The sequence below is a fragment of the Diabrotica undecimpunctata genome, chromosome 3, assembly GCF_040954645.1.
Source record: "Diabrotica undecimpunctata isolate CICGRU chromosome 3, icDiaUnde3, whole genome shotgun sequence".
Taxonomy (NCBI): Eukaryota; Metazoa; Arthropoda; class Insecta; order Coleoptera; family Chrysomelidae; genus Diabrotica; species Diabrotica undecimpunctata.
Window position 1 is genome coordinate 103421740 of NC_092805.1, and position 12766 is coordinate 103434505.

Genomic DNA, 12766 nt, shown 5'->3' on the forward strand with positions numbered 1-12766 from the left:
GAGATAAAAGTACACTATGTTGAAACAAATCGCCACTTTTCCAAAATGTTCATTTTTCTTTTGTAGGCTAAGTACTTATTAAACCGCCCTAGTATTCATAGACATTTTTAAAATGTATCATTACTAGAAGTAAGAAAAAGGAGTTTATCATTACATTACACACGCTACACTATACATTAGAGGATTAAGGTATACCAGCATATTTGACCCTCTTTTCACTTGACGAAAATATCAGAAGAAAACAGAATTGAGTTCTTAATAGAACCTTTTATTATTAAAGAAAAAAATATTTTATTAGCTGTATTTTTCTTTCATTGCAGACCCAGCGACATCTCCGACGAAGTCTTCTTAGCAACTAGTTTAAGATGTGGACGTGTTTTAACGGCCAAGGAAAGACACGTTTGGAGATGGACGGGATTCCATTTTGGTGTCGATTTGTTGATGATTACGGACGATTCGACGATTTCCATTAAGAGGAATCACAGGTCTGAATTTGGGCAGCTTTTAAGTTTACAAACAACAAGACACGTAGCTATAAGGTGAGTGTTTTTAATATATATGCGCAATTTTAACATGAGTCGTTATATAGATGTGATAGGTCGATTATAGAAATGTTGATTCTTATTTGTTGAATAATAAATATTGCTAATGCTACGATATTAGAATTAAGTTTAATTCTCTCTGCTTATATATCGTTTTGTATTCATGCGTTCTGTATCGTATTGTCCAGTTTTTAAGAAATTAATGTTATTATAGTATCATAACCTTATCATAGGTTTTTTTTAAACAGATAAGAAGATAAAATTCGTTAATTTTTTAGAATTTCGATACGGGTAAAAAAACCGCTTAGGTTCCTCTGTGAAATAAATTGATTGGTTGTGGTCTCTATCTTTTTAAGGGAGGAATTAATTATAGGGGAACACTAAAGGTAGCATTCCGCGACCTAGACATGCAACAGATAGGCAAGACCGATTGTTGTCTCTCCATGTCTGCTCTCATTGCAATTACACTCACCAGCAAGAAAAACGGGCACCCTTGAATTTTTGATAAAATTGTCGAAACACGCTTCTTTTTTTATTGTAACTTTTATCGACGATTGCCATGCTCTGCCAATCTAATCCAACAAAAACTTTTATTTAAAGAGAATTCTATAAACTTATAAATTTGTACAAAAAAAAAATAAAACAAATTGGTACCTATTTACTAAAACAAAATAAAAATAACAAGGAAACCTATACAAATTACTTCTAGATTTAATCAATACCTCTTATTACCTCCACGAGTCTGTATAACGGCAATCATTCTTCTAGGTACGTTGTTAATTAAGTTTAAAACTTCGTTCTGTGGGATTGCTTCCCATTTCTCTAAAAGAGCCATTTTTAGACCTAAGGTAAGAGGAGCAGGTACCCGGCTTCGAATACTTTTACCAAGCCTGTCCCAAATATGCTCGATGGGATTTAAATCTGGAGTGTACGCTGGCCATCCCATCAGTGTGACATTTTCTCCAATAAATAAATAAATATATATATATATATATATATATATATATATATATAATATATATATAATATATATATATATATAATATATATATATATATATATATATATATATATATATATATATATATATATAATATATATATATATATATATAATATATATATATATATATATATATAATATATATATATATATAATATATATATATATATATATATATAATATATATATATATATATATATATATATATATATATATATATATATATATATATATAGATCAGATATCCCCTAGGGACAACGTACAATTCTGTACTCACCTCTGCAGATGTACCAGCCCATACCATAACTGAACTCCATTGAAAACCTAATCTAGGGCTAAAAGTACATTCGGCATACCATTCACCATCTCTTCTGCAGACTCTTCCGCGACCATCCGGGGAACGTAGACAAAATCTAGACTCATCGGTAAACATCATATTTCTCCAATTGTCTGAATTCCAATCGCGATTCTCCCTAGTGAGATTTAATCTATCTCAATGGTGTTCCCTGGAAAATTTGGATCCTGTAACGAGTCTTCGAGCATTCAAATTAGCCTTATTTACCTTCTAATGTCTTCTAATGGTTCGTTCACTTTTAATGTTTTTGACACACTGTTTCTAACCTCTATAGCAGTTGAATGACGATTTCGTAGTAATGAAGACACTATAAAACGATCATACCGATGAGCAGTTCTTCTCTGGGGACCTGTTCCAGGACGTCGGGTGTAAGCTGCTGTCTCCATAAAACGAGCATAGACACGGTGTACTGTACTGCGTAAAACTCCGTATCTATTAGCTACGTAAACCTGACTTACAATAGTTACAATTTTTGCACTCAAAGACATCTTGAAATTGGCAAGAATTGACACAAGCACCATAATAATATAATAAACACTTTTGACATCAATTAATAGAAATGTAATATTAAAAACAATTAAAAGTGCGCAGCTTCCTTTTATTACTGAAGTAAGGATAAAATGATAACTTCTAAAGCTTCTGATAACTAAATTTTCTATCAATATCTAGAAAATTTGAATTTAAAAGACAATTCTCGTTAAAAACTATCTTTAGGGATTTCCGCTAAACCTGGTTTATTGCTTGCCTAATTTGTAAAAAGAACTGAAAAAAATTAAAGGATCAAAGCAATTCCGTCAGAAATTCTAAGGATATCCGTTTTTGGTGTCGGTGAGTGTATATTAAGGTTGTTTGGCAGCCCCAGACAGAGACAGGCGACAAACGACTGTCGTCTGTTTATGTCTCGCCACTCTCAAGAACAGTAGTGGAGTGGGTCGTTGCGCGACATTTAATGTCGCAATTTAATCTAATAAAATAATAATATCCAAAATTCAATTTATTAGTGAGGAAGACGATTGGTTAAAAGAGTTAGTGGCTATGATGATGGATGATTAAATAGTTATATACACTATAAAATCCTTCCTCGTGTCTCGTTTTAAATAAAGAATTTATACACCTCCGTTTTTTTTTTTCATTCGCAACATCTTTTAAAGAATAGTTTCGAAGTTATTATACCTTTTTCTACATCTTCTGATATATTGAAGTATAGACGCACGTTTCGCATATGTCGCTGTCTTGTCATGTCTTGGTGTCTTGGTGCGCAACGCTACCTTAACAATGAATTGACGAATTTTTTAAATTCAGTTCATGAATTGATTAATTAAAATTAAAATTTAAAGGGGAAATTCCCAGTGGTTGGCTGTATACTATAGTTTAAAAAAAACTTAAAATGAAGTAAAATCTTCCTTTGTAACGAATATTATAATTCTTAAGAAACTAGGTCGATGATGGGGATATTACATTTTTTAAGAGAACTAAAGTACTAGAGTAAAAATAAAATCGATTAAGAAGTCAAAACTAATACCAAAGTGTAACAAGTAGTTGTTAAGCACGCACGGCTTTCTGTGCAATAAAACGAATGCGTGTCAGATGTACCGGGAAGCGTATTACCTATATATGCAATCAACATATATTCTCTGAACCAAAAAGTATTAATTGTGGCATGAACCACCCAGCAAATTGTTGGGGTTGTACGGTTGTAGACTTACACTTTGTAACGATAAGACTACCAAAGAGAATTGAAATACTATTGTAAAAATAATATCTCAATCAACCATGGGAGCTTATCGTCTATACCTTGCCTAGCTCAGTATCTCAAGGGTGAGTTCGTCTTGTCTTAAACTAGGGATTGAACCTGAGTTCTCATTTGACAGCAAATAAGACAAATTTTAACCAATCATATTTATTTAAATCAATAAAAAAACAATAATTAACCCTGCCAAAGCTTAACAGTTATAAGTGTTACTTATTGCTTCGATGGGCGGCTTGTGTGTTCTAGCTGTTGGATCCTCCACTTAGAAGTTGTGACTTCTGGAGAGCTGCAGTCACACGTGGCTGTATGTCCTGACTAAGTTTTGGTGTCCAATAAACCAATAAATTCAATAGATCCAATGAAATGTCCAATAAAAATAAAATGTCCAGTAAACCAATAAGTTTTATATCTCCAATAAACCCAAGAGAAGTTGTAGACCATAAAAATGAGTCTTATAATAATTTTTGCCTTCTTTTATAAATTTCAAAAAGAGGCAAAAAATAATCCCACTACAGAAAAGTTGTTTTGACAGAAAGTGGGAGACTGAATGAAGTTAGCACAGATGTCATAGAATGTTGGTATAGATATCATGAAACTAGCTTGTCAGTCAACACAGAACAGAATAGTCTGCCGAACAAAAGTGAGAGGGCAAATATTTATTCTATGAGACAGAAAGAGAGAAAATAAAGACAGAGGAAGAAGAGAAAAACAGGGGCGCCAACTATTTTTATAAACAAAAAAATAGTAAAAATTAAACTGAAGATAAAGAAATTAATAAATTAATAAAGAAATTAAAATGAAATAATTATTAAAATATAAATTAATAGAGATGTGACGTTTATAACGTTACACACTCCTACCACCCATCAGAAAAATTTCGAACACAACTGAGAAATTTTTCTCAAAGAAAACAAGAACACAATGTTCTACCTAGGAATAAATATATGCAGTAGTAATCTGTAGTAACAAATCAAAAATAAATACTTTATAACAAAGCAATCAAGTTAATGAATATAATAACAAAAGAATGATCATAAAAAAAAAATTTAGAGTATTACTCAGGGAAATTGAATACTTCCCAACGAATTGTAGTATCCGTCAAACTAAAATTTGTTATATGTTATTTAAAAAATATATATAACAAAATAATTAAATTAATGAATATAAGTAATTAAGTATACATTACTATTCATAAAAAATTTAAAGTATAACTCAAATTTGCTATATTTAAAAAAAAAATAGCAAAATAATTTTCAGATGTTAATCTGGGGAAAATAAAAAAAATTACCCAATGAATTGTAGTATTCATCACACTAAAATTATTAATCTAATATTAATAAACTACTACAGAGAATATCTCTGGAAAAATAAAAAAAATTACTCAATGAATTTCAGTATTCATTAAACTGAAATTAAATAGGTACTGTTATAAAGTAAGCAGTAAGATGGTGTAGCATAAAGTTTATAATAAAAATTCAATAATTATAATATACAGTTTTTGAGGGGAATGCTCAAGGGAATATAAATGCATATTACCCAATGAATTTTAGTATTCATCAGACTAAAAATGAAGGGAAAAAATTCATTTAAAGTAATCGGGTATCTGTAGACTTTGGTACTGTACATGGACCCTACCAAAGGATCAATTGAAACCATGTTGGTATGAACGCAGTAGCCCATAGCCCACGGTTAAACCACGACAGCGCTCCTCGGAGACGACAGCCCTATGTGCCATGAACCCCCCGACGCCATACCCTGGAGACAACCCACCATTTAAGGAAGATCCAGTGGTACGAATGTACATCTGCATCAAAGCTCAGGCCCACAATAACAAAAATAATAATAACAAAGGGGCAATGCATCTGATATATTCAGATATACATTGTTGAAGAATTCTGTCTTCAGAAATTCTTCTTCGGAAGTACAACAACTTCTTTTGCAAAATAGCATTCTATACACATAGTATGAAGTCTAGTTAATAATCAAAGTCAAAGGTAAGTATACAAAAATAAAGACAAATAAGCAAAGTCAGGTAAATACATAATATAGAGATCATATCTCACAAAAATGAATAGTTAATGGATACTGCTAATGAATGAATCTCAAAAAAAAATTAGTACTCAGGATAACTGAGTACCTAAAGTAAGGCAACAATAATTTCAAAATTATAAAATGAGTAAAAGCATGTAGACATTGATACGCAAATGTAATTATTGATAAACAACTCAAAAATACATATAAACTTTACTTGATATGTCAAATAAGACAAAGTTCTACACAAAAGAGATATAGTAACTGCATAAAACAAGTCTTAGAAGACTAAGAGTAAGTTAATAATGAAAATAAGATAATGATACATAAGAAATGTTATTCTCACTAAATATAAACCAGGGATCTACACAAAAGAATAAAGTACTGCATAAATATAGTTTACAAAAATAGAAGAAAACAAGTGAAAGTAGGTATACTACAATCAAACTTCAAAGCGCCATAATTCTACACCAGATTTCTAAAAGTAGATGCATAGAATTATTTTAACTCCAAAAGAAATAAAAAAAACACATCATCCAAAAAAATATATATATACCTACTACGGTATATTAATTGTCTCTAAAAGACCAAAAAGGAACACAGATTCATATAATCTGGCCCAAAATCTCCTTCGGATATATGTATCCTAGGAAAACTAAAACACCATGTATGCAACTAACCATGTTGTCATACATAAAGTGCTGGATGAGGCTTTTAATTGTATCAAAATCAAAAACAATTACCCAAAGTAAAATAATAGAAATATATAAACAGTTAGGGTAATGTCAAATAAATAAGATTAATATGTTTATCATAACTACAGAAATATCAAAATATAAAGAAATAAAATAATAAAAGATAATGCTTTACCATATTATACAACATTATTGAGAGTCATCATCACTAGAATAAGTAACATCTAACTTAATATCTTGCACATGAAAATTACCAAGGTCTTTACCATCTAGATCCTTAAGATTATATACTAAAGGAGATAAAATTTTATGTATAATACAGGGAATAAATTTGGGAGCTAATTTAGCAGAAAAATCATCCACAGCTTTTGAAAGGATGTTATTTTTCTTCCGGACTTTAGCACTTACACGAAATTTTACATCATGTCTACGTAAATTGTAGCAATTAGTGTTGGTATTGTAAGAGTGACCTATTCTCTTCTGAACTTCATTAAATATAGGAGAAATATTCTCTAAAGGCTTGCAAGAAGCACAAACTTTACATTTATGAACATAGTTCACAACAAAAGATCTCATTTTAGGCCAGTAATACAATTCTGAAATCCTAGAAAGGGTTTTAAAGACACCTAAATGAGCAGCTGTAGGATCATCATGATAAATTTGCAAAATTTCCTTCCTATGTGGAGAAGGAACAAAAATTTTCCATTCTGGAGAAGAATCAGAAAACTTTGAGCTAGAAAAAACATATTTATAAAGAACATCATCCTGAACCTTAAAAGCAGGATATAAGTTAGGGTTTACTGTAACTTTCCCTATCATATTCCTATACCAAGCATCTGTTTTTAAATTAGATAAATTCAAGAGAGAAACTTGAGATACTTCAGGAATTCTTGAAAGAGAGTTAGTTACTACATTTACAGAATCACTACGATGAACAGAGTTAAGTTGTGACTGTTGAATGTCAGAAAGATTTTCAGCACTACTAACAGTATTTACTACACAAGTAGATAAATCTGTAGCCTTAAATGAAAAATTTGAGAAATCCAAACAAAGTTGAAACAAACGAATAAAATCCATACCTAATATCATCTTATGTGAAATAGAAGGAACTATTAACACTTTAAGTGATTGAGTTTTACTCAATAAAGTAACAGGTAACCAAACATATCCTAAAATACTCTGAATGTTTCCATCAGCAGTAGTGAGTTGACTTGAAACATCATAATTAAGTGCTAATTTGAGTTTTTTAAGTAAAAATAAAGAAGGAAAACCAATAATACTAACATTACTGCCAGTATCAAGAAGTGCAGAGATTGTTTCACTACCTACAGAAATAGAAATATATGGTCTATTATCATTAGTATGAACATCTAATAATGAAGTAGAATTTAAATGTACCTTAGAATTTAAAGGACCACTAGAAAGAACAGAAGTACTAGAAGAAGGTAAAGTTTCAGATTGTACTGAAGAAAAAGTGCTTAAATTATCATTAGATATAAAAGAAGTAGTTTTAGGTATAACTTTCTTAGACACATTCACTGACTTGGGTTGTTTGAATGTCTTCGAAAAGTTTTCTCTGGAATGTTGTTTCAAACCGTTTTTTGAACATCTGCTACATTCATTTGTGGTGATATTCTTAAACCCACAACCATGACAAAACTTTCTCTTGGGTTTATTACATACTTGAAAAGTATGGCCTGTCATGTTGCAGTTCCAACATGTAGCAGAAGAAGAAAGAGACTCAACAGAAAATTTACTGCGAGAAGAAATAGTAAGAGCGGCTTCAAATCTCTTACAATACTTTGTAAGGTCTGCAACTGATTCCACATCCTGGAAAGCAAGAGCCTTGACATAATCAGGAAGAAGACCATTAATGATTTCATCTACTTTTTCACACTCAGGAATAGATTTTGAAGACCGGAGCATCAAAGACTCCATATAAGAAATATATGCAGAGACAGGTTGTTTGAAAGACTGTTTTGTAGAACGTATTTGTTCCCACAAATTTCTTTCATAATTGTAAGGTAAATAAGTTTCCTTTAAGGAAGCAACTAATTCAGACCAAGAATTAAAAGATTTTTTTGTAAAGTGATTATGCCACCAAGTAAAAGCAGCACCTTCAAATAGGTCTCCTGCAGAGATGAATAAATCTTCATCAGTGCAGTTCCTAGAAAACTTTAAAGTTTCAATCTGTTCGAGAAATGGAATTAGAGGTTCTTTACCAGAAAATTTTTTAATACCCCATTTATAAACAGGAACAGACTTAACAGGTGAGGCTGAAGATTGAGAATAATTAAGGTTTACTCTATCAGGAGTAGAAGCAACAGGTTGGTCTACCATATCAGGTTGATCTACAATGTCAGACAAAGTACCTTCTAATTTCAACAAATCATAGCGGATAGCTTTTTTTAATTTTTCTTCGTCTACAGAAGTTGGCTGTAGACGGGAGATTCTACCAGACAAATGAGTTAAACGAGAACTGAAAGCTTTGAATCTACTATCAGATTTTGTACCTGAATAATCAGATATAAGACTTAATAGGTCAGAATAGGAAGCTAAAGCTTGTTGGTAATCAACATCAAAAGATAGATTAACAGAAACATCAGAAAAACTACGGTTACTGGCTTCTTGAGAAAGAAGTCCAGCAAGGATCTTTCGTTTTTCCTCTACTGTATTTGGGACAGAGACATTCCTAATAAGAATTTCATATGATAATTCATCTGTCTTTAAATGTTTAGGTAGCATCTTGAAGAAATAATTTAAAAAATTAAGAAAGTAATTAAAATACACTATCCACAAAAACTGGTTAAGTTAATAAAAAACAAACCACTTACAACAGTATAAAAGTACCTACCATCAAAAAAAACATATAAAAATATCTGAGTATAAAATATATATGCTGAAATATATAAAAATGGTAATACTTTTTAACCCAACATGTGAAAATATATAAAAACAGTCAAAAATATGGAAATATTAAAATTAACTGCAAATAATGATAATTGAACACACAAAAAATATAAATAAGAAAGTATTTATCAAAGTTTGTTATCTGCCACCAAACCAAAAACCCAGAGCACAATTCCCTGAATAAAACAAATACGGTTGGGCGCCAATGTGTAACGATAAGACTACCAAAGAGAATTGAAATACTATTGTAAAAATAATATCTCAATCAACCATGGGAGCTTATCGTCTATACCTTGCCTAGCTCAGTATCTCAAGGGTGAGTTCGTCTTGTCTTAAACTAGGGATTGAACCTGAGTTCTCATTTGACAGCAAATAAGACAAATTTTAACCAATCATATTTATTTAAATCAATAAAAAAACAATAATTAACCCTGCCAAAGCTTAACAGTTATAAGTGTTACTTATTGCTTCGATGGGCGGCTTGTGTGTTCTAGCTGTTGGATCCTCCACTTAGAAGTTGTGACTTCTGGAGAGCTGCAGTCACACGTGGCTGTATGTCCTGACTAAGTTTTGGTGTCCAATAAACCAATAAATTCAATAGATCCAATGAAATGTCCAATAAAAATAAAATGTCCAGTAAACCAATAAGTTTTATATCTCCAATAAACCCAAGAGAAGTTGTAGACCATAAAAATGAGTCTTATAATAATTTTTGCCTTCTTTTATAAATTTCAAAAAGAGGCAAAAAATAATCCCACTACAGAAAAGTTGTTTTGACAGAAAGTGGGAGACTGAATGAAGTTAGCACAGATGTCATAGAATGTTGGTATAGATATCATGAAACTAGCTTGTCAGTCAACACAGAACAGAATAGTCTGCCGAACAAAAGTGAGAGGGCAAATATTTATTCTATGGGACAGAAAGAGAGAAAATAAAGACAGAGGAAGAAGAGAAAAACAGGGGCGCCAACTATTTTTATAAACAAAAAAATAGTAAAAATTAAACTGAAGATAAAGAAATTAATAAATTAATAAAGAAATTAAAATGAAATAATTATTAAAATATAAATTAATAGAGATGTGACGTTTATAACGTTACAACTTAAATAACCAAATAGGCCAGAACGACAGAATACTAAACATTCTATGAAGTATACAATTGCTAAATCAAGTAACAGCTGGAGCAACTAAACCAGGTAAACTGAATAAGATACATAAATGGCTTAATAAATTGGAATATGGTGCGAAAGAAAGAACAAGAGAAATGGCTTATCTTCGAATTCTGGAAAATAATGCAAATGGTAGCCAGCAAGAGCTACAAGCAGTCCTTGACCGTACCAAACGGAAGAGCGCTATAATTATTAAGGAAAATATATTGTATTATGAAGATGTAGAATATAAGACAGCACATATACAAGCTATAATTATATGTATAGGATTAAATTATTACTTCATAATAATAAGTTTCATATACCACTAACTAAAAATTGTATTAAAAAGAACCAAAATATTGATTTCTTGAATAAGTTAGATAATAAGTTGGTAGGTAGGTGGTGACTACAATACCAAGAACACGTATTGGGGTCCAAGACTTTCCAGAGAAAGCAGATGTTAGACTTACCGACGGACCCAAACAAGATTCCAGGTCTCATTGGCTTTTATATCTACAAAAATATATCTACAAATATTCGCCGAATACATGAAGGGTTGGATATGAACTATGAAACCAACATTAACAAACAAATTTACTGATTGAAATAGCTTTAAACTAAAACTAAAAGGAAAAATAAAATTCTGTTCCACTGCACAATGAAGAACAGTTGGAAGAATAAGTAAAAATATTTACAGAGAATATTCAGCAAGCACCAAGAAAAGTACACCAATGATTGGACAGAAAATAAAGGCACATAAGTTAAGAAAGAGATAGCAATAAACTAGACTTATTGTGGATATAAGATATAGAACACAGAAAGAAGTAACATCTGAAATCAAATATCAATCCTAGGAAAGCTTCTCGGTTTGACTGAATGACTAAAGAAATTTTAAAACAAATACCAAAGACGGCTATAGCCAAATCGAATAATAATAAACGTTGCTTTCCGCTAAAAGTAGTTGTCTAGGCTAGCGAAAAGTGTACCGAAAGAACACATAAAGGAAGTTCAATTTAGATTCAGAGCAAGACTTGGAACGAAGGAAGCACTTATCAGTTTGAAAGTTCTAATACAGAGAGTCAGGGATGTCAACTGCAATGTGTATGCATGTTTCATTGATTTCGAGAAGGCATTTGTCGAAGTACCATGTGGGAAACTAATCGACGTCCTCAAAACATCAGGACTCGATGGTAAGGATATAAGACTAATACATATCAAACTTATATCTCCAAAAAGTAACAGTGCGATTCGAAAATGAACTGTCCGAGATCTTCACAGTGCTAAAAGGAGTTGATCAGGGTTGCATACTGTCACCATCATTATTTAACATATACTCTGAAAACATCTTTAGAGAAGCCTTGGACGAATCAGAAGACGGTATTGCAGTAATTGGCCAACTTATAAACAATATTAGTTATGCAGACAATACCGTATTGTTACTGCAGATACTGCGTAGCGGTCCAAAGTATGATGGATAATGTTGTAGAAACATGTTACAAATACGGTCTACAACTAAATACTAGAAGATAAAAATAATTTAAACCGCCTAATTTTAGACATTTGAAATGTGGTGCTACCGACGCATGTTAAGGATGTCATATATACATAAAAGACAAAGAAATTATTGACACCGTAAAGAACAGAAATTTGGCATACTTCGGCCACATTATGCGTAATCGTAAATACCGTCTTGTTCTGTTGATCTACAAGGTAAGATTGAGGACAAGAGAGGCCCTCGACTCAAACGTATATCCTGGCTGGCCAAATTTAGGAAATGGGCTGGTCTAACGTCAACTGATCTATTTCGAGCTGCTGTGAATAGAATAAGATGGATCAATGTAGTCACCAACATCATTAGAAGCAACGAATATATGCGCATATAGAAGTACAATTCAAATGGGAGAAATGGTCGCGCTTAGTATACTTCAAAATACTCCTATAGATGGCGACTGCGTAAACTTTATTGTATTATTTGTTTGATTTCTACATATATAAATTAAAAATTTGAATCACAATATTGCTTATAGTTCTAAACAGATTCAGTTATTAAAAAGTATTAAAAGTTAAAGTAATATTTTATTAAAAAAAAAAAAAATGATCCATGAGTAGGATTTGTTCTCTAATTTTATAAAATGCAAAAATTTAAGGCATTCCGAGCCCCACTCTTTCATATTTCTGAAGCATTAGCATTAGCAGTATTAGTAGTAGTGGACCAGGGATGGCGCGGTGGTGAAGGGGATCACATCAGCGCTCCTTGGTATTGTTGGAATCAGAGTAAAAATGTAAAATGTTCCCGCACAGCATAATACTAACAAATTACGTTTTGTGGC

General features: G+C 31.5%; 1 protein-coding gene across 2 annotated transcripts in view; it reads left to right on the forward strand.

Moving 5' to 3' along the window:
- The window catches only part of gcl (germ cell-less), a 116008-nt gene that overhangs the window by 31714 nt on the left and 71528 nt on the right, over nucleotides 1-12766 (forward strand). For both annotated transcript variants that reach the window (XM_072526453.1, XM_072526452.1), the window contains exon 6: nucleotides 321-539. In XM_072526453.1, coding sequence (XP_072382554.1) covers nucleotides 321-539 — 219 coding nt within the window. The remainder of the gene's footprint in view (nucleotides 1-320; nucleotides 540-12766) is intronic.